General features: G+C 49.0%; 2 protein-coding genes across 3 annotated transcripts in view; both read right to left on the reverse strand.

The window, feature by feature from the left end:
• Positions 1-19,871, reverse strand: part of LOC1269263 (3-hydroxy-3-methylglutaryl-coenzyme A reductase) — a 38,402-nt gene extending 18,531 nt beyond the window's left edge. The window contains exons 1-2 of one of the 2 annotated variants that reach the window (XM_061645871.1): positions 18,317-19,871; positions 501-2,280 (exon numbers count right to left, since the gene is read on the reverse strand). In XM_061645871.1, coding sequence (XP_061501855.1) covers positions 501-822 — 322 coding nt within the window. In that variant the 5' untranslated portion in view covers positions 823-2,280; positions 18,317-19,871. Of the gene's footprint in view, positions 1-500; positions 2,281-18,239 lie in introns of both variants that reach the window. The other variant, XM_061645870.1, reaches the window with a different exon arrangement.
• A 722-nt stretch (positions 19,872-20,593) lies between these two features.
• On the reverse strand, positions 20,594-23,001 carry LOC1269270 (uncharacterized). The gene is made up of 3 exons (XM_307889.5): positions 22,791-23,001; positions 22,395-22,637; positions 20,594-22,315 (listed from the first exon to the last, which is right to left on the reverse strand). Exons 1-3 carry the CDS (start codon positions 22,837-22,839, stop codon positions 20,772-20,774), a joined length of 1,836 nt encoding a protein of 611 aa, XP_307889.3. The 5' UTR covers positions 22,840-23,001; the 3' UTR covers positions 20,594-20,771.
• Positions 23,002-23,264: the final 263 nt, after the last annotated feature.

The raw sequence follows: 23,264 nt of genomic DNA on the forward strand, positions 1-23,264 counted from the left end.
CCGAGACCACACCTGGAAACAGTCGGCAGTGTTGATATTCCAATCTCGACGACGGCTCATGGAAATTAAATAAATTTTTAAATCGAGAGAAAATGCAACCGACCGAACCGAGTGAAACGAGCGTGGTGCTGCGGAAGAAGGTCAATGACGTGTCGTATTTGGTACGATCTGGAACCGGTGCGATGCCGTGATGGAAAAGAGAAAATTTTAATTCATCGGAAAAAAGGGGGCGAAATCGGGCCCGGGTGTGAGAAGGTCGCTGTGCCATTGAATTTGATTGCGAATCAACAAACTTGGCGCAAACGTTAAGTATTGGACACATTTTGCTTGGGCTATGGAAACTTTAGGCAAAGATTACGACCACCCGGTTCCCAGCCGCGGTAAAGCGGAAGAGCTGTTTGTATTGCGGCACAGCATGGCGCATCCAATTTAACCCAAGAATACTGCAAACTTAACCCCAGATGGGAGCGTGAGTAGTGCACACACACAAGCATACTTACCGAGCAGGTACCGCGATCCCATCCGCTGCAGATTGCACAGATGGTAGTAGACGTACAGGATGGCCGCACCGCGCACCACCATCATCAGAATGACGTCGATCATGTTCCGTTCCGTTTCCTCGCAGCGCGTCATCGCGCCGTAGCGCCAGCTGTAGCACAGCGGCTCGTCACCGGCCACCGGTGGCTGCTGCGGTGCATCGGCATTGCCCTTCTCGAGCGAAAGGATGCAGGCGGTAAACGTGACCAGGCCCACGATCACCTCCCACGGATGGGAGGCGCAGAACTCGCCGTGCGCACGAAAGAATCGTCCCAACCGCATCATTTGAAGCTGCTTGGTTTTTGTTTTATCGTTTGGATTCACACACGCGCACACAAACGGGCAGAGCAAGGAATGCAACGGGGGGGGGGCCGTTCGATTCAAATCCTGTGTCCGGTGGCGTAAATCAACGTCACGCAAACGGAAAGGACGAAATGGGGCGTTTGCGCGCGCGCTATATGTTCACCTTCGTCGTTATCTCTCTCTCTCTTGTTTCACAATGTGCACTACCTCCTAAGGCAACCAGTATCCACACGCACAATTCATGCACTCTCAACCAAAACACACCGACACGAAAAAACGGCAGCCTAGCTGGCTGGCGGGCTTGCTGGCTGGCTGCGAACAGGTCGCTCCTTCTGTACGGAGCCGTCGGTTGGGGTGTAAAATTAGAAACTCATCTGCATGGCGCATCGGACTTTGGACTCCGGGCGTACGGACGAAACAGCTAAACCGAAAACCCCTTACGCAGGCGAGCAGCATGCGCGCGCGACCATGCACCGGGAGCTGTGTTGAGCTTTGAACCGGAAATGGAAAAACTCGCACACACCAGACACTGCCCGCACACGTTGGTTTCGTCGCCTTCGAGTAACTTTCGCTCTTTCTCGGCTTTCTTCTCTCGCGTACGGCCACACACTTTCGGTCGGTCTGTCGCTAGACGGGGCACACTGTATTTTTTTCTTTCTCTTTTTGGGTGGTAGTAATGCGTGGTTTACATCCGGAATTGAAAACGAAAAAAAAAACACACACACACACTCACCAAAACGCAAAGTGCATTAACGTGAACCACGACCGAACACGATCACTGCATGCTGCGTACGTGCGTGCGTGCGTACCTGACACGGTTCGAGATACAAGACGTGAGAGACACCGTACCAGAGCACCCACCAACACTCCACTCTCGTACGCACACAGAGAGCGAGAGAGACACACACACACACTCACGACGAAGGCCCGGCAACGGAGACAAACGTGGCCAACACACTTCTTCACCGTAGCACGGTTGCGATGAAACTGAGCCTGCGGTCGCGATAACTTTAGCCTTTCTGCCTTTTTCCGCTGGCGCAGAGATGATGCGACAGCAGTGTGCCGCCGTTACAGATATGGCGCTCTCTTCTCGCACAGATACCCTTCTCCTTCCCCGTTGCTCGCGCCGGTCCTGGGCTGGCCTTTCCAAGTGCGCGCGACGCGCGCGCACCTATACACACAGCCTAACCGACCGTTCCCCGCCCGTGGCCGAAGACGACCAATCGGAAGACGAGAAGGAATAGTGACGCGATACGCGCGGGGGGGTGTATCGCACGATACCGGCTGATGGGCGAGAGGTGTGCGCGGAGACAATTGTTCGGTGCTCTAAAAATGGCGGTTTCGCTGGCTGCGTGCGGTTGGCGGTGCGCTTATCAGCCCTGGAGCGCCGTGTGTGGGTAGGGCCTATGGTATGGTAACAATAGCACGGCAACAGGATGGCTGAAAATAAAGGAAGCAAAGTATTTTTAGTATTTGTGCCTGTTGACATACCCCATCGGTATCGGATGTGGCACGAAAGAAAAGAATGGGTAAGGAGGTAAGGAGGAGTGGAGAACGAATGGCAGGAAACAGTCTTTGTAAATGCGAAAATGCTTTCTTCGCCGCACTGGACTGCTCCGGTTAGAAACCGGCGTCATGACGATGGCCACGTTTACAATCCAAACCAGGAAGTGTGTCACGTGAACATGCTAACGATCTCTTCATCTCACTTCCTTGCCGTGTTCTTGGCGTGTTCTCGCCTGTCACAAATTGCACAAATTTACCATAACCACGTGCGCGTAATACAAAGCAAAAGACTGTACGATCGCGCATATGATCGATGACGGCGAGGTACACGCCAATTCCACTGAAGCAGTTTTTGAAAAGGCCGTGCCGAAGATTATTAGATAATACAACACACCGCACGGCTTAGGCGTACATTCATTGATGAATACGGTCTCAATCGATTGGACGGTTGGAAACAGCGAAGAGAGTGGAACACGGGGGCGAGAGGGACCAGCGTACAAGGCCAATACGAGGCCAACCACGAACGGCGCGCAGGCACGCATCCGTGTGTAGCACCCGGACGGCACCCGGACGGGGTGACGAGTGTGTTTAACTCATCTTAAATCAATGTGAGCTGCAGGATGGATGGCCCGTTGATGGTGGCTGGTGGCGGTTCAATCGCAGTTACACAGCGCACACCGGAGGTTGGTGTCACGGTGGTCTGGCAACCTTCGGCGCTGCGATTGGACCAATATTTGTTTGAAGTGTGCTACCCATAATCGCGCACACACTCGCATGCGTTGCTATACGTTGTTGCGGAAGTTCGGGGCATCGGTGCTTCACTTGCACCTCCCAGAGTACGCGCAGTTTGTTGTTGCTTCCCCGTGGGGAGGATGATCGGGGTGGACACAAAGCGGTTTGCACACAGTTCGTTTTAGCAGCATGAGCGAGTGGGTCTTTTTTTTTAGCATTTTTTACAACCGTGTTTGGCCTCGAAATGTTGTCCGTTTTTCATAAAAAATAAGTCCGTTTGTAGGGGGAAGCGTAAAGGAAAAAAGAATTGATCGTACTTGATCATGCTGTGCATCAATTGCTCTTGTGAATCTATCCCTATCACCTGATTCATGGCAATAATTAAAGATACCACAATAGGCGGTTGACTAACTGAGAGCGGACTCTAAACTGATACGAAAATTTAAACAAATAAAACAACCGGCACGTGTGGCAGTGGATCAAACGGGGAACATTTTTACATCACATTAAAATGTTTGATCGTGTGCCAAATACAAATGAAGCTCAAGTTGTTTCTGCCTTTTCGGTGTATGGTATTGTTAGCATTGATTTATTGACCATAAACATCGAGATCGGTACGATACAAAACACATTCCTTTACCTCCGCTTATTAGTAACACCCGAGGCCGACCTACAGCACAGAGGGAAGGTACGGAACGAAGCGCAAGATGGCTGAAAATTGGGAGTTGCTGGTTGCGGGATGCTGTGGGATACAATTAATGTATGTGTATTAATGAGTTCACGACCTGATCGTATTATTTACCAAAGCTTCACCGTGGTTCTTTCTCCACCTTTGCCGGCATCGGTGATGTTCGATAGCGTGAAACCATATGGTGTACCAATTTCACCTTCAAAACAAACAAACCAAGGTGCCCTCCGAAAACGAAAGAGGGAAAGAAATTGGCAATAGAACAATCAATGACTCATACGGAGGTGCTAAACATTCTCTCGCAGTAGAAAAAGCAGGATGGAATTTTATTTACACTTCATCACGTCACAAAACACACACACAAATACACAGGTGCCGACAAAGAGTGAGGTCCACTTTGGCACTGGAAAAGGATCGAACGCACTCAGGCGATGGTAAGCGGAGCCCTGTATTATGATTTGCATTCCATTGCTCTCTGCATTTGGCACAACAACAATCGAACTAGCCTGCCGTTTAATTTCCCATCCCATTGCCGAAAAAAAACACGGCCAGTTGATCGTGCTTACCCACCTCCAACTGCGCCTACGGCGTAATTCGATAATGAGTTCAAATTAACGCCTAATTGCCCAGTAACACGGTTCGTCATAGTTAGCCACCAATTAGCCAGCACGCAATCAACGCTGACGTAAACATTCTGCTTCCGACGCTTCCCTCCAGCGTTACCAAACCCTTTCAAGAGTACAGTGAGGGTGGTGATCGTTGTTCCTGTCCCGCGCGTGCCTTTCCTGGGCCTTGGCAATGGCGAAAACAAGTACGCCTGGGTGTATATATTATTTCGCCTCGTATCAATCACTCCCGGCGGCGGCTCGATACCGGACAACTGTGCATCGGGTTCAAAACAGTTTTCCCAAAATAGATCCCGGCGGCCACACGCCTAGTTCACGCTTACCGCCACTTCGTAACGGTCGTGTGGTCGTGTGTATGTGTTTTAAAGCAAAAGCACTTTTACCTCGGAATTGCAACCCCCTCGCTCCAGTCGGAACCGAATCGAACATTGCACACTTCTTCCGTTCCGAATCGCCATGCTGGACGTTGTTTATCGGCGAGCGCAAGCCGGAACCTGTGTTTGTTTACGCCAACGATAGTCGGAGCTCTTGCTTTTTTCCTGTTCTTGTCTGACGAGATAGGTTGGCGTACCGAGCGAACCGGCAAGATTTTAGCCTCTTGTTTATTTCACTTGTTAGGAGATGCGCTTTAGCGCGAAGGAATAATGTCTTGCACATTAGACAGTTTCAGCAGAATTAAGGCAACAGTCATCAACCCTGCTCTACTGCACCGTACACCATTCGACGTAATATGCGCACTTGTCTCGGTTGGCTTTTGCATGGTAACAGTTGCAGCAAAAATGAAACGGAAAACATAACCACACAACTGCCACGTGGCCAGATAGTGTGGTTAAACGCACCAGATACTTCAGTTTTGACAACTATGTGGAACTACACCGATTTGAGATGAGCGGGAGGGAACATGTTATAGCTGGTCCGGCGTACCGGAGGTTTTTGGAATAGGCCCAGAATGTGTAAAGCTCTTTTTTCACAATCAGTGTGCTGTTTGGAGAGTTTGGTGAGAGCTTGATTGCGTGGAATGGGAACTAAACATTAACTCATACGAATAAATTAGCATCACAAAACAGGCGGATAACCGCACGGCAAACGAAGAGAAACTGCACGTGGCAAAGGTAAAGGTTGAATAATGTATAGATTGTAGGGTATTATATTATGATAATTATTTAAATTTAAGAAGAAATCTCTTCTATTTATGATTCAGAATTTCTGGTTGCAAAAACACATTCTGAGATTAATTGTAGAATGTAGTCAATGAGCGTCGACTGCTGTTAGGCTGAATATCTTACTGTGAATGTCTGAAGAGTAGGGAATTGTACATTAGAACATGTTATAAGAGATGAGAGATAACTGATAAGAGGTCCATTGGGATATTTGGAAGAAATAATGACCTTCATCGATACTGTACACGTAAAATAGAAGATCCTAAGGCTTAAACAAGCGATAGTGACGTGTTGGATTTCGAACGTAAGTGTGTGGCATATGTAAAACAAACTGTTTAATGTTCTGTAATCTGTGAAGCATTTCTCGTTATCCTATAATATAATATCCTATCCAGTCTATAATGCGTCACGGTACTTGTCATCATGATCTATATGATAATGATCAGATAAAACGTTATAATAAATACGATAAATAATAAATACAATACTGATTATTGTTCGATGCCACAGTTTCTCGTACATTTTAGATCTTTAAACCTAACCATTAGATCATTATTATCTCAAAGATACTCCTTCTTACTCTTGTGTTGAGATAGGTTGGGTTGAAACAGACCATCATTAGCATTAAACCATAAAACTAGCTGTATGAACAAGAAATTTAACCATTCTGATCAAACCGACGGATCTAGAAATAGCCCTGCATGAACAGGCAAGGTCTGAGCATGAACGAATAGCTAAACCTGATTGTTTTTCTAATACTTTGTTTTACTGCCCTCTCTCGTCATCAACCGACTATACTGCTTAGAATAGCTTTATGGACCAACCAAGTTTCTATTTTACACAAATTAAACTGATTAAAAATGCACATTCTACTAGCTCCGAGTCGCCTCTAAGAACTGTGAGCTGATAAATCATGCTTTTCTTTTCTCGTACCTAATTCCGACCTGAAATCAGACGATACGAATGAATGGTTCCTCGGGGTAGACGAGCTACCTCCGCTACAAACCGGTTCTCAAAGGTGTGTCTGGCTCAACTGGAATACAAGAAATAAGAGTGACAACCTGTGCAAGAATTTCATACAACGCTAAACTGGGAGAGGAACATCTTCACCCCACGGAGGCTAGACATCCCCTCAAACGGAGCATGTAAAACTAAAGATGTAGTCAAATTGTCACGTCGTGTCGCACCGTACGCATGGGAACACACGTTGTCCGGTTCGCAGTGATCTATCCGGTTTTAAGGTTTAAGAAAGAAAGAAAAAAAACCTTAGTCCCTCTAACCCAACGCTGTGTGTGGACTTTGGTGGTTTTAATTTTCTTTTCTTTATTCATTCATTTATTCATACCTGCCACCCTCCTCCTTGGGAGGGGGGTTTTGGGTGGCATTAGAAACCCCAGCCCCGTCCCCGCAAAAGGTAAATAAAGGCTGCGATCACGTCTTCACGACCCGCAACGTTCGCGACCATCAGCTGTGAACGGGGACCCAGGGACGTAAAGGAATACTAATGGACACGGACGCGCACACACAGCTGTGGGTCGCTTCCTGCTTCCCCCCACAGAGCTCGGTGACGATTGTCCCTTCCACCGGGGTATGTGCGATTGCTGTCCAGTTTCGGTGTGACGATTCAGTGGCGGGGAAAGAGTGGGCATTTGTCAATTTAACCACACCCATCGCGCGGGGGATTTCTTTCAATTTTTTTTTGGTTTTGGCCAGCCTGCAAACGCGCACTGTTTGTTCTTCGGGCGGGTATAATTCGCATCTTATGCGTACGGTGTCTTGTTTGTTTTTCTCATTCTTTCGATCTCATCAAATGTGGCGACTGATAAGCTTTGTGTCATGCGCATGAATGGACATAAAGCAGCGTTGCTTCGCCATGCACCGCGCGATCGCACACGGATGTGCTAAAAGCAACGCTTGCTCGATCCACCACAGCACGATCGTGACCTTCCACGCAACTTAGAGTCCGATGGAGAGGGCGTTGTACTGTTACCCCATCATCTCCCGCCGGGTTGTCTCGCTTTGGGACCAGCAGTTAATTTAAACTGCTTTTTCCTGCTCGCTGCCTGATTAGAATCTTAGGGACGTTTTTCGAGGGATAACGAATTCCCGGTTTTGGGCCACCCCCCTGGGGAGCGCCCTCGTCCCTTTCGGTGAGTGTGACAGGTGTTCGGAGCGCTCGGAGCTAGGAGGACACACGGCAAAGTGTCGTGTCGGCTCTACCTCGGCGCATTTGTCATGCAGACACGGATGTTCGGCGTGAGTCGTTGGAAATTGACTAATATTCCACTGTCTTCGACGTCGGCGCGCATCACCGCGTTGCGGCAGACACCAAATATCAATGGCCCAAACGGCCAAGATGGTGCCAAGCTTGAAGGTTGTGTGTGTGGCGCAACGGTCGGCAATATCGCGCAGCAGAATGATTTGAATATTATTGACCCAGCGAGCCAACCATCCTCCGATGGATGGAGCACAAATTCCTCCCCATCGACCTCCAGGCATTTGCCCCACCGATTCCCTCTCTATCTAACGGGGGCACACAGCACTACCACCACCAGTGGTGGTATTTTTCTTTCTCATTTTTTGAATTTTAGAGTTTAGCCGGATTTTCAACACATTTTTAAGCTTTTTTTGCTGTAACGATAAAAAAAGCCCAACCGGTTCCTTAACGGGAAAAAGAGGGTCAATGTCTGTTTCTTTCGTTTTTTTTTTCGGTGAATTGGTGGAGAAGAAAAATTTGCATGCCGATGAAGAATGAGTCTTGGCCGCTTTCGCGTTGAAGTGGTTGTTTCCTCCCGATTAACAAAATCTGCCTTCTGCCAGCCCGCTGCCGATTAGAAGGTGCGGGACGAGCGGACAGCGAAGGCAGGGCAGATTTTTTCGGGGGTGTTGGATTACGAAACCCCCTGGTGGTGAGATCCTTCGCCAAGGGTCAGCCACCGGTCAGGTCCTCCTTGAACGCTGGCGAAGGTGTTTTGGGTGGGGCGACAACTACACGCGTACAACACGTGGCCATAGCCTTCTAAACGGTCACTTAGAGGGGGGGGGGAGGGAGCGCGCATCTCGATCGTGATTCGGAAAGAGAAAACTGGACCACAAAGACGCGTCCCCCGGTGAGAAGGTGGCCGTGGAGGGCTGTCAGGGCTAAGGCTATCCGACGGGTTGGGGGATTGCGACTTTATGTTTTTTGGTTACCGTTGAAGGCAAACGGGGCGCAAACGGTTCGTTTTGGGAGTTCGATGAATTAGCTGGTTTTCAAATGCGTCAACCTTTGAGCTGACTTTCTGCTGCGCACTCCACTGCGTGGGAAAGCCTGCCCCAATGATCGCATAAGGGGCCGGGAGGGCGGAGGTTTAGCGTATCTTAATGAGCATGTGTCTTTGATGATTCCGCAGCGTTACTGTCGCCTGGTAACAAAGCCCTTGCGCCCGCCCCCCCCGGGAGGTGTTATACAATGCTGCCCTCCGGATCATTGCCGCGCATGGGGCAGGAGAGTGGGACACGATGCTTTAATGCCGGGTCATAGCCATTGCAAAGCAGCAGCAGCACCACCAGCAGCAGGCTTTCCATTATCGCTCCAGTTTTGCGGTAAAAGGAGAGCGAAGGTCACAAAAGCTGCTTTACGCAATACTCCGTGTCTTACTGGATGGGGTGGAAGAACGCGGGGGAAGGACAGCAACCACGGCGGAGATGGAGAGAGAGAGAGAGGAGGTGAAGGCTGGTTGATTTAAAAATATCCTACAAAAAGCCTACAAAATCGCGCTCAAGTTCCCACAGACAGGCCGTCGCGTAGTCGCGCTGTTGCTAAGGCGTGTAGCGTAAAATACAAACGGAAAAACGTGTTGCTGTCGGTGTAATGCCCTCCCCACTCGAATGGAGCGATCGAACAAGCATAAGAAGATCGACACCGAGCACAGCTAATCCAAACCAGCTGAAAAAGAGAAAGAGCTCCTTGGGCGGACTTGGGCCAATTCGCGGCGAAACCAAAAGTTCACCCCGTACGAAAGCAGCACACCAGAGAGTGCGTGGCCCGGAGGGAGTGTGTTCTTCCGACGCAAACCCAATCACGCGCCTCGGGCGGTTTTTGATCGAGCCCGCTGAAACACACACACACACTCGTTCCCCCTTTCACTGGCTGTTGGTGTAACCTACTTCTGATCCTCTGCCGGTCCGTCGCTCCGGTGCGCCGGACGGCACCGCAAACGTGATCCGACCTGATAAACGCTGGTGTGTGTTTTAGCCCCAAAAGAGAGCGGCAGTTCATAAGACGCACATCAACACACGCACACGGTGCAAGATCGTCTTCGAAGGCACAGCACAGCTTCAGCCAGCCAGCGGGAACAACAACAACAAATTTGCTACAAAACGGTACGCTTGCTCCTGGCGGCGACGCGGTGGCAGGGAGTGTGTGGTTGCGACTTTTCCCGCACCGCTGGTGCACAATCTTCATTCATCGTTTCTCTTTCGCTGGTTCGCTCCATTGGTCCCGGGGGTTCGCCCGTACGCCGGCCGCGCTGTGATGCCGCGAGAAAGTGCCGCGCAAAATTCGAAAAAGTGAAACTCTTTTGATGACCCACATCCATCGGAGGCGTACAGGCGATGTCGGCGGTGGATGAACTTTTGTGGGGAAGGATTGCCCTCCGGGGGAAGGGAACAAATTGGCCGGCGTCGAGTGGAGTGGATAACAGGTTGCACCGAATAAAATGTCGCCACGCCAAGGGATCTCTTACACTTTGCGCTGTAGTTGTGGGCAAGTTATTTGTTTATATCAATATGCACCAGTTATGTTGCAATAATACCCACCAAACAGAACCACGCACGTCTTGTCCACCTGGCCACCGGCCCACAAACTGAGCACGAATGCTCCAAAAATTAAACCGCCTCAAACAGTGCAAAGAGCGAAGAAAGGAAGAAAAATGCCATAAAAAGTGCGTTTCTCTGCCACCAAAAATTTGCCACCATTTTTCACGCCCAACCTCTGTCGGCTCGAAGGCGCGTTTGTATTGCGCACGTGAATGCCATGTGAATACATTAGTTACCGCATTCCACCGAGGCTCAATCATTCCCGATGTGACACCGTCTTTCGCGGGAATGGAGGAAGGTCTGATCGCTGCCCTACTTCACGCGCGCTCTCTCTCTCTCTCTCACTCCCGACAAATCCGGCAAAAGATGAAAGCGAAAAGAGCCCAACAGCCGCTGACAACCCTGCCAACGACAAAAGGTGCAGCAACACTGGGCACTGGGTTGTGTGCAGGAAGGCGGATACGATTCGAGGGAAGATGCAACAACACAGGAGTTCGAGCGTGCGATTCGTTCGATAGGATGTGGTAGCAGCAGAAGCAGTAGTAGTAGTAGTAGTAGCATAGAGTGGCCACTGAAATCATCATGTAGCCCCACACCCTTTCCCTGCGCAACGCAATTGTTAGTGATAAAATAAAATACCTAAATGTTCGATAAAGGCTGCCCCGCCATCCTCGATGGGGCATTGATGACAATGGCAGACGACAGCCGCGGGCGCGCGAGCTCGCTCACACACACTCACAATCGAAGTGATCGCGCCAAGAAAGTGAAAGTTACGTCACCGCAGACCGCGGTGCCCGACGGGACGGACGGGATTTCAGCCAAGCGCGTCGTCGTTGTCATCGTCGTTGTCGGCTTTAGTCACTCGCGCGCGCTGGCCAATGACATCCCTCGCCGTGAGTGGCTGTGTTGTTGTTTGCTTCGGCGGAGGAAATAGGTCGGGACGGATGGGAGGAAGAGAACTGATTTCTAAAAAAAAGGTCTTTCTCACTGTGTTTGAATACAGCACCCAGCAGAGAGTAGCTTCGATGAGAGAAAACAACCAGCATCCAAACAATTTCCAGCCACAATCGATCAGTGTTCAATTTCTTAAATTTGTCAATCAACACAAACAATTACAACACACGTAGAAACACACACACACCCAGAGTATGGCAAAGAAGTGTCCTCACGATCGCTCGGATGAGGTGCCAACTCGCTTACGACATATGCTACGATCGAACAGTCGCCAGCATAGGCAACCAACTGAGAGCCAAACCACACGGCATCGCCGCTCTCGTGAACCATCCGCCAAGTTTTTAGCAGCAGCATTAAAACCATCTTTATCTATTTTTTATCACTATAATGCAATCCAAACACATACACACGCAAACGGCAAATATTGCTAAAAACATTGCAAAAAGAAAACGACTTCCATCTACTACCACTACTACCACCACTACACCAGGGTGAAACAACTCACCCTCGCACCCATTCCCTTCCGGTTGCATTCTGCCGTCGTCCCATCGCACCAGTTCATTCAAGTTTTGGTCCGGGCCCCGTCGACATCGTGACCACTTTGTAGAGGCACCCTGCCGTTCGTCACCCATTGCCTTGCCCAAGTCTCCAACGGTTTCGACGAAAACCGGTCACTCCGTGGTTCCGTGACGCTAAAAGATCGCTATGTGCGTGTGTGTGTGTGCGTGTGTGTGTGTGCATGTATGGCAGTTCCTCTGGTAGAGGAAAATTGTGCGTGAGTGTGTGGGTGTGTGTGTGTGGTTGTGCTAGTTGACGACTGCGTAATCAACATTCCCGCACTCCTTTACGCACAACAAACCCTGCCCACCAATCGAACCTCGAAAACCGAACCGATTCACACCCTTTTTGTTGCCTTTCGATCGCTCCGATCACCCACCCCGGGTGTGTTGAGTGATATCGCTTCAACTCACCACAACCACTCACCCCTCTTGCCCCATATGTTGAACCCGTTTGGACAATTTGTCAGAGACTGGTACGCAAACCAAGAGCACCCTTCAACGGTAGTAGTGCGGTGTGGGTGAGAACGGCAGGCACGCTAATGTGCCTCCGGGGGCCACCGCTGCTCGCTGCTCATTGCCAAACAGCAACCGGAGGATCATTCCTGATGAGCGGTGCTTAGCGCAATGGGCAGGTGTATGCTATCCAACCATCGGACTAGCTACCCCGCGCCATCTCCCCGGAGTTTAGCTCATTCGCAGCGAGTATGTGTGTGGATTGGTTAATTCGTAATGTAACACTAGCCGATCCATATTGCTGCCCCGTATTGCTTGTTCGTTCGATTTTCCACCACCGGTGTGCTGCACCGAAACCGCGCGAGAACCAGCAGCAAGCGCACTGAGGTTTCGGTAAAACAAGTCAGCCATGTTACCGTGGACCGTCTGCAGTATGTTGGTGCTGCATCACTCGCACCGTCAGGAATAGGCTGTGCATACGGTTGCACTCTCCGGTCATCACACCGCACCACCAGGTGCACGCGATTAGCCAAGGGAGGACGACGGCCAGAATGCACGGACCAACAAAAATCGACCCAAGCATGCCAGTAGGTGAGGCAAGTGCACCTACTGTCCGCGCGCCCGCTCAAATGATATTCACACACGGGGGCTGCCTGTTTGAGCAAGACCAGTTTGATCGTTGTGCAGCAGAGATTGCACGTCCCGTCCCGTTGTCGCACGCCGATTGCACGCTTCGCGGCAGCGCAAACGCTCGTTAGTGAGCGCCGCTGCCGTTTAATGGGATCTTTAGCAGCAGCATTCTCTCTGGACCCACGCGGGGCAGTGCGGGGAGCGTGACGAAGCCGCAAGCACTTTGCAGCAAGGCACGATCGATCGATAGCATCACGCTCAATTAAAAGATGGCCATGCAAAGGAGCATCCCAGGTTAGAAAACGGGATGTTGTATACTTTCACTTTCAATCCATAAGGTCAGATGGAATGGAACCAGACGAGCTTTTGAAGATGCGATTTTGCCGAATATTTCAAACCGAATCCCCGACGTTATCACAAATGTGCTTCCAGTGATTTATTGTGTTTTGCACATAGCATGATTAAAAAGCAACATTCAACGACAATTAACTGGATAGCCTGCAAAATTAACAACACTCTGAGACGTTTGACGTTAGACTTCCCAGAAACCGCGAGTGAACCTAATGAACATCTTATCTATTAAATGTGGGCAGTATTTAATTGTTTTGAAAACATCTTCTTCCCAGAAAACTACAATCAAATTGGGGTAAAACCCATCTCACGGCAAAATATGTGGGAAACAGGGTACGTTGTCATTTAGTTTTGTTGTACTTTGCTCAATAGGCTAGAAGTAGAAGTTCTGATTTGGTTTTGATTTCCTACCATCCAGCTAGGACTACGGTGTGGAAAATGAACCCAAAATGTAACTAATTTGTTCAGATATAATTATTCTTAAGCATTACAAATTCTTCGCCTTAAAAGGTTTTGTTACTGGTATTTTAATCTTTGTCAAGCATTCGATCTTAATCTACTGAATGGTCTAAAACTACCAAAAAGGTATCCTCTGGGAGCAATTTAATTCTCATTTTAATCTCTTAGCATTTCTCGTAACCGTTTACTAATCCAATCTTTTCCAATTCCAATTTCTATGAGAAAAGTCTACGACTTACTATCCCGAATCATATAAATGCTATCTTCGCTCAATTCCAGTTCTTATATGCATATTATAACGTTATAGAGCAATCATTTAAATGAAGATGAAACTTGAAACCCATTACTGTATTATTTTCTGTGTCTAAACGGACAATAACTTCAATTAGTTCCGGAGCGCAACTAAGGCATTGGCGCTCTTGGAAATCCATCGAATTTCTGAGTCAGCGATCACTCATAAAATTGTCGATCGGTGGAACATTCAAAGCACGGATACCTCTCCCAATCGACATTCTCAGTCTCGAACTCGAAACGAGCAACGATGACGCAAACAAACAATCCGGATGTACCAAAGAGATTCTGGGTCGTACTGTGAAGTATACATCGGAGTGAAATATCTTTCATTATTATAGAAGTGCACATCGAATAACTTTTGTAATACATTACAGATCAACATTATTGAGACATTTGTATATATTTGAAAACAAAAACCCTCTATTCTTCAACACACCGAAAGATACACTTAGATTTTACCAATCACTTTACAACATAATCCATAAAATTAAACAAACAAACAACACTAACAACCCATCTTTCTGCATCCTCCGTGTGGGGGAAGGTATACAAGGAACGATTGGCATTGCAATTGCCACGAAGCATTAATCAACCATCATATAAACACACAGTACACCAAAATAGTGCACCAGCTAATTGAACCCCAATTTGTACCCCGTTCGTGATTGATTGCTACCAAAAACAAAAAAAGAAAGAAACAAAAGTAGAAAAACCAAACTGCCACCAAAACCAAGCAGCACCCATCATCCCAACTTGGGGTGCTCCGTCATTAAAAACTCACTTTTACTTTTCACCCCTCACATGGCCCCGAATAAAAACGTGTCCGGGCGTGGTGGCACGTTTCTCTCGCCGCGTTTCTACATGACATATATCGCACAACACGTGAATGGGGAAAGAAGGAAACGGGATCATGTAAAAGGTACGCATCCAGGGCAATCAACAAAAAAAAAGTAGAATGAACTCAAAATATGGCCCCAACAGGCGGTGGACGGGTGCTGGGGGGGAAGCTGATGGATAAATATAGTGCGTCGTTGCACTTTCGAGCCGGCTGCACTTTCAAGTGCTGTGATAAGCTGTACCTAAACAAAAAACAAATCCCTCTTCACTGGAATGTTCCGCGTCAAGTGCAGCGCTGCAACGGAAATCCCCTCTGCAAAGCCCCACCACAAACGACGATTCGATCGACAACAAGGGCCAAACACTGATCGATTATTCCATCCCGAACAGAGAGCCCAACACAACAACAACAACAACATGTCCACAGTCCAACGCACATGTCGCTTATCTCACCAATTCTACCGCACGAAATCGGCATACAAACGGCCCCGATTAGGGAACGGGGCAAAATATGAAAACCCGGGTTTGCGCAGAACTAAAAGGCTTAATATTCCTCGGGTGCGTTTGGCACGCAACGCAAGCAAGCAATGCGGCAGCGAGATCGTGCCGCGTCAACTTTACACGTCGCCCCATTTCAGTGCGGCGCGAAACATTGTGTACATTCCGGCAGTCGCACCACCATGCGAGACATCCTTTAACCAAGTCACGCTGATGCGCCGCAGTGCGCCTGTGTGTGCGAAACCTTAATCCAAAACCGATAACAACGCGCCACGGAGCCAATCGTACCATCTCGCGGTAGATCGCAATCGCGAACACACCCTGGCGTAAAGCAGGCGTCCAGACATGATGTACGTCCGTCCGGGTCCCAGCCAAGCCGGGTCGCAGCTCTTTGTATGATGATACTGGCGCGATCGCGGTGCTTGCATGACGCACGGTGATGTAATTTTTGGTAGTGGTGGTGATGAAGGAGGATCACATGAGGGGTGAGGAAGTGCGCACACGGGGTAACGGTACAAACGCGCGTTGTTTCGATTATTGGTGATTAGACGATTTTTGTGTGTTGTTTTATCACTCTTTCTCCCTCTCTCTCACGCACACATTTTAGTTTGTCCGGTTCCGTGGTATCTTCCTGGGAGCGGCACGGAATTAACAATTGGATCGTCGCTAAAGCAATACATATTTGTATGATCATATCGATCGTTAGTAGGAATTATTGATCCCACGGAAATCCCCAACACATAAAGTAACCTTATTTATGCCGCGAAATATGCTTTTTTTACATAAAAATAAAAAGTGAAATTGACGATGCCAGCGTGGCTTTGTTGAAAAACCTTTTTTCTCCACCCCACAGGTTATGCCCCATCGGCTACAAAATAATTGTGCATTATTTCGCATTCGTCTGTTAGCGCACGGCTTACCGAATCGTTCCATTTCCTCAATGTCTCTCTCTCTCTCTCTTCTTCACCCGCACCACACCACAAATGATCTATTTATGCTAATGCACCTTTCCCTCCGTGTCTTGTCAGGTGGTTTTGATTGTTTGGCGCACTCGGACACACCACCATCATTGTGTGTTGCATCATCTGGCGCGATGGGTTGAGCGGGCGCGGGTGGTGTGGCACCGGTGTGGTTCCGGGCATCCGGAACGCCTCTGTTACATATGCCCGTACACGGCCTGGGGCAATGGACGTGACCGTCGGGCTGCCCGACCTTTACCACACACCTATCGGCCATCGCAACCATACTGGTTACCCCCCCGGGGGTAGGGGGGAGTTTGAGGGCAGCTTTCCGAGCGCTGCTGCGGGACCACGGGACACGCAATAATACACACTATCACACCATTCCGATCTTCAATCCACAATCGATCGACATCGCAGCCTGAAACTTGTAATGTAATGGATGGGACGGGAACCCGGAACTGGATTCGATGCAATCCAGCTGCCACCCCTCGTCCACCCACATGACCGTTTGGTGCCTTTTCAAGAGGATGTGTGTCTCAAGTGTGGTCCCCTTCCCAGATGCATTATTGAATTTGGAGCAGTTCCAGCGACGGTTTTCGGAAAAGCAACCGGACGTTGTCCTTTCCGCTCCGCGTTGCTTCTTGCCTTCTTCCATCTGCAAGGTTGTGCATCGACCTACACACACCAGTGTGTGCGCTAAGCGGACGATTTAGTTTACCGTGTTTTCATAACGTCGCTAATTAAAGCGGTACGTATCAATTGAAAATAAAACTTAAAATGTGAAAGCTTCAGTGACATTGGACGGATTTTCAATTATGGACCGGAAATTCCTCTCCATCGTTCATCGTCAGTCCGTGTGTGGTTTTTCTGTGATGCTTTTCTTTTTTTCCTGCTGCACAACTCAACTGTGCTAAAAGCTGATTGTAGTAGCTGTGCCGTAAGGCAGCAAAATTGCTCGTTTTCAGTACAACAGTGGACAGCTCTCCCAGCCCGTACGCGTTACGATACCATCGAAACAATTACAGCAACGAACGACCGAGTATTTGGTAGTGGAATAAATCGGTTCAATTAAATGGCTATGAACATAAAACCGATAAAACATCGCGCACTGAAACAAAACCAGGCGCTTCTATTGCTTTGTCGCTAACTAAAACAAAACCAAAACAATAGTTGTCTTTACCAAGTCTGTTCCATCCTTTCCCACAGCGTCCTCCTTTAAAGGGGGCGAAACAGAGGGAGAGAGAGAGAGAGAGAGAGAGAGAGAGAGAGAGAGAGAGAGAGAGAGAGAGAGACCACAAATTCGGCCACGGCGGAGAATTCACAAAGTGGTGCAATATGATGCAATAGAGAAGAGGCCACACACCAGCGCCAAGTCGCCAAATCGTCATCACCGTCGGCAAAGGAGTGTAGCGGGAGAGCAATCTCTTGACGGTATCACGCGCCATCGGTGACGTTTTTCGTGGCCTTTGAACGCGTGTGCGTGTGTTGCGCTTGTTCTGCGGCATCCTGCGGCGGGGTTTTTCGCCATCCGGATGGTCTTGATGCTGCGACCATACCGTGTGCACACACACTCACACACACACACACAAGGCCAACCAGTATCGCAGAAAAGGATGGTTCGAGTCGCGACATATTTCCTCACATCAGCTGGACGACGGCGGCTCTCGAGGTTGTGGACCGCGGTTAAGTAATCGGTCGTGTCGGCAGTGAGTTTGGCCATTTGATACCGCCGCCCGCAGTTGTGAGGTCACCGGCGGATTGCAGCGAAGTGGAAGGGATTAGAAAGCAGCAGGAATGTGTTTAGTCAGAAGGGGGGGAGGGAGGGACTCGTCAGCAGTGGGAGGAAAGCGGGTGCACTGTGTTATGATAAGCGCGAGAGCAGCTCTTACCTGAGCGGGGTCCTGTGTGCCTTTAACACCAATCTGGGGAAGGTTCGAGAAAAGCGAAAAAAAACACACACACACACCTAGAGGACTTTGGGCTGGCTGGCGGGCGGATGGACACTACAGAATCCTGTGGGAGATGGTGCCGATCGGGATGATTGGACCGCCCCTCGGGACGTAACGGTGGTTGTTGGCAGTGTTTTGTTCCCGTCCGATTATGCAGACAATTTTCTTCGCTCAGCTGTGCCGTGTTGCTGCGGCCTGCTTACGCTCACACACTCGCGCGCTCTCACTCGCTCCCTTTCCGTTCTGTTCGCACTGCTGGCTTTGCCCTGTTCGCATCTAGCACACGTGCACTTCTGGGGAACCTGCCAGTGTGCCGTCGGAGCAGTCTTATTCGCGCACACACTCGCACTGCTGCTTTGCGGTATGCGCAATCCGGTATTCGCGGACTCTTTCTTGGATGTTTTCTTTTTTCCCTTTTTTCCTTTTACAAACTATCCCGTTCGATTGCACCAGCCTGACCGCGATCGGGTTCCTTCATTCATACATTCTAGTACTGCACTTTTGACACTTCTGTTCTGGTGTGCTGCTCACACTGCCGCCAGTGATGGTTTTGCAATCTTCGCCCTTTCCCTCTCGCTCGCAACGGGATCGGGTTCTGTCACGGGGCGCGCGCGTTTGACAGCGCTTTATTGTTGTTTATTGTGCTCGCAGGCAGACGGAGCACAAATCGTTCTGGTTGCACAATTTGGTGATGATGGACAACTTTTTTTTTCTCTCGTTATGCACTATTTGCGGCCGAATGGCACTGCTGTCGCGTTTCCTTTTTGGACTGGAAAATTTGTTTTCGTATCGATACACCCACACAGACACACACGCACACTTGAAACTAAAAACGAATCACAGTCTGGAAACGGCTGCAAGTGTTTCCTTACGAGCAGCAGATTTGGGGCTCATCATTCTCGATTACAATGCTTCTCTCGCGCACACGTTGCCGTACGGGACTGTAGAAGCAGTAAGGAAAATCGCCACAAAATCGCTCCAATTACACCTACACTCGAGCCGATGCGCTCGCCACTCGACACACTTTGTGACTAGCGGAACTGGCTGGCACAGGGCTGGCTACCTTCCAAGCGTTACCCACCGTTGAATACCGAGACACGATAGCTGCTCCTTCCAATCGCCAGCGAATGAATGGCCACCCCGATCCATTGCAACTTTTACCGCCCAACACCGCACACATACCGACAGCCACACACACAAACACACACGCTGCACAGCAGCATCAAATTTGGTGTGTGTGGGGGGGAAAAAGGTGCACCACTCAGGCGAGGCACCCCGTGCTGATCAGGTCACCCGCAGAAATCCGCACATCATTTGGCGGTTTGCTAAACATCGTAGTGTTAACACTTTCGTCCACTTGTTTCATCACCGTGTGTACTTGTTGGATCTACATCCGACAAGGAGCAAGGCTGTGAATTTTACCTCAGAAAAATTGATCCGTCTGGAAAAGCTACAAATTTTCCAGGCAAATAAAGATAAATATTGGAGAAGCGAGATAGAAGATTACTGCGCCTTTCGAGTCCGGTTCGACAAGGTTGGCTCATTGCGGCTGTGTGAGTCGAGTGTGGCAAACTGAACGACTTTTTGTCGAATAAAAATGAGATTTTTGTACATTTTTACGTAGTGTATACAATTTTCATTGTTCGTCTTTCTTTATTAAAATTGTATAAACGTACAGGTGGATCTCTTCGTTATTGTCAGACGTGTTGATTAAATAAATATAAAAAATGAAGCGCACAATGGTCGCTACTTCTAACTGTCAATTTACGCAAGATTGACCAATACCTAGCGGGTCATTTGACCCCCATTTAAATGCATTTGGAATTGTATTCATCAATAAACTGAATTAAGCGATCTAATAATACCCCTTTTTACAAATCAATTTGCTTTCAAAAAATAGAAACGCCCAAAAATAATCGAGTGAAAAGATGAACGAAGCTAAATTTAGCTAGTAAAGCTTCGAACATAAACTCCACCGCCTTATGTTTGATGCTGAAGAATGAACCATCCCAGTCCATTTGCTTTCCGGGACCGACATTCAAGATTTTTTTCAGTAATTTGCAATTCAAAAGCTTTCATTCCATTCGTTCGAGAAGATAATTTGCATTTCAGTTGTGCTTTATCAGCGCCATCTCGGAAGTGTCTTGGAGAACAGTGAGTTAGAAAAATTCCGATGCGGTGTCGATTTTGGTTAACTGAAGCGTTGGATATTTTTGGACGTTTTGGACGGAACCAGCTTGACTGGACCGGAAATAGATTGCAAAAACTGGAAAGATTGTTAGATGCTAAGTAGCTTATTTTTAAAAGTGAGGTAGCAACGTCACTATCTACGGTTTTAATCTTTATTTGTCAAGTCGCACTACGCTTACAATTATGGTTGGAATGAAGGCACATAGTGCACGCCGTAACGCGCACGTTTTGGACGGATATTTACGATACGCAATAATTTCTAACAAAGAGATTCAATTGCTTCTAGAAGAACACCTTCAAACAAACCGCTGCTAGGGAGATAAGGAAAGAAGTGAGTGTGCTGCTGAGTGCCGCCGTCGAGCGATAGATGACCCACGGAAACACGGTAATGAAGTTTTCCGTCTCCTGCCAAGGGTTTTCACCGTCGTCAAAGTGCATCGGGCACTGGTCCCGCTCGCGCTCGTACTCCGTCATGTCGATCGCCACTACCGCCCCTTCGGTGTAGTTCCACGAGGTGACGTCCTGATTGATATCGCAGAACGCACCAACCGCCTGCGACATCAGCACGCGGTTCAGATCCGCCCGCTGGTACACCCAGCAGCGGTACTTGGACAGCGGATCCAGATCGTCGTACGTGATGAGATAGGATTTCAGATTTTCCTGCCAGTAGCCGATACACTTCATGCGGTAATCCGGATCGCTGTAGATGTCGATCGGCCGGCCGAGATAGTCCACCGACAGACAGTAGTCCGCATCGATCATCATCTCCTTCTGATCGCCGTCGCACACGGAAAAGTCAGAAATGTTTTGCTTGCAGCGAATGTCCGGCCGAGGGCTCAGCGTAACGCCGCCGAGAATGCGCGTCTTGAACGGTGCCTCGCCCTTCTGCGTGAAGTTAAACTTGCCAGCGACCGGGCACCGGATCGGGACGGGTTTGGCCGCGAGCAGCAAATCGTAGCGCCACTGTTCCTCGTTCTTGAACTGCTTCCACGAGCACACGGTCGAAAAGTCGTCCTGAATCACGGCCAGCCCCCGGCGGTAGCGGATCACGTTGTGATGCTTCGGGACGAAGTCGAAACAAACGTAATCCGTCTGACAACCGTCCACCGTTAGGCGGGCGGTCATGATGCGCGAGTCCCGCTGCTCCCGGCACACGTAGATCGTGCGGCGGTAACGCGATTGATCCGGTTTGTACGTTTCCACGATGTGCGTTTCGTTTATCTTTACATCACCGTCGATGTTGGCGGTATTGATCCACTCGCCGGTGAAGTTTTGCGGGAATCGGCACCCCGGCTCGATGACATCCGCCTTGACGGGTGTGATGCGCAGACGCTCGGGAGATTTTTCGACCGTCTTCAGCGTGTTACATTCTGCCGTAATCGACACGCCCAGGTACAGATCGTCGTCACGATTCTTCAAAAAGCACCGATACTTTTCGTCCTTTCGCGATTCCTTCGTGTTGGCCACGGCGAAATAGTGATTCTTGCCGATGAACCAATCGCCCAGACAGCTGTACTCCACCACACCGTTGAACGTTTCCGCCATCCCGATGCACTGCTTGTAGGTGATGTTAAACTTTTCGTTCGATATTAAGAACTGCGTGCCGGCCTGCTGGCAGGAGTGAATCCGTGCATCCGGATGGTCACACTCTCCAGTGAAGCGGAATCGATTCTGATAAGCAAACTGCCACACTCCCTCAAGCGAGGAGCGACAGTTTACGGGCACGTAGTTTTCGTTGAACAGCGTTATTAACTGCTGATCGGTCGATCCACGGCATACCCGCTCGATGGTGGGCTCTTCGTTTGGTCCAATCGTCACACAAACAGCTAAAAATGTGGAAGACAGTCATGTTAAAGCACACGATCGGAGGGTTGGCTTGCGGGAGTGGTTCCGAGTAGTACTTACATTCATATTTTTCGAATATATTCAACGTCCTGGGGAACGCGTGCACACAGTGGTAGCACTTTCTGCTGCGGAAAATGAACGTGTAGTTGGAGCCTTCGCGCAACATGTTGATGAGGTCGCCCCTGTCAGACATGCTGTGATCGTCGAGGACGGTCAAGGTAGGCCTTCCCGTTTCCCACGAGAACCATGATCCTTGAAGGATTTTCGGAATGGTGTAATTGTATCGCGCTGAGACGTGAGCCACTGAAACGGAAAGGATGCAGATGCAGATCAAAACACCACGGACACGGATGCCATTAAAAAGCAATTAACAGGATCGTCTAGCAAAGCACAATAGACGCCTAGTCCAAACAGCCCCGCCCTGTTAGCACCGAACGGGCAAACGCAGAAGCTTACCACCGTACAGCAGCACCACCAACAGTTCTAATACTTGAATCGGCTTCATCCTAAGCCTAGAACGTAAACTAAACTAATTTCGCAACGTTACACTAAATAATCGAACACAAAATGAACGAAAACATTGATCACACCACGCCAATTGTTTATGGAGCTGGTCTGTACGCCTTTCTGCTTTGTGCGACGCTGTGATTCACAGTGTGGCCAGATTATTTTGACGGTTTTCGGTAGGCAAATCAATCAAAATTTTATCGGTAGTTTTCGGTAGGTTAAAACTCAAAACTTAACTGAGTTAAAAAAAAAGTAAAAGCGAAAGAAGTGTTAAGTGGGATGGGTGGGGGGGGGGGGGACCTAATGCGCAAAATGAAACTTCCATCTCACGAGAATATGCATCCTTTATCTAGGATATGGATTAGATTTGGTTCAGCGATTACACAAATGAAGATTTTTCTGAAGTGTCGATCTGAAAATTGG

This window comes from Anopheles gambiae, chromosome 2, assembly GCF_943734735.2.
Source record: "Anopheles gambiae chromosome 2, idAnoGambNW_F1_1, whole genome shotgun sequence".
Taxonomy (NCBI): domain Eukaryota; kingdom Metazoa; phylum Arthropoda; class Insecta; order Diptera; family Culicidae; genus Anopheles; species Anopheles gambiae.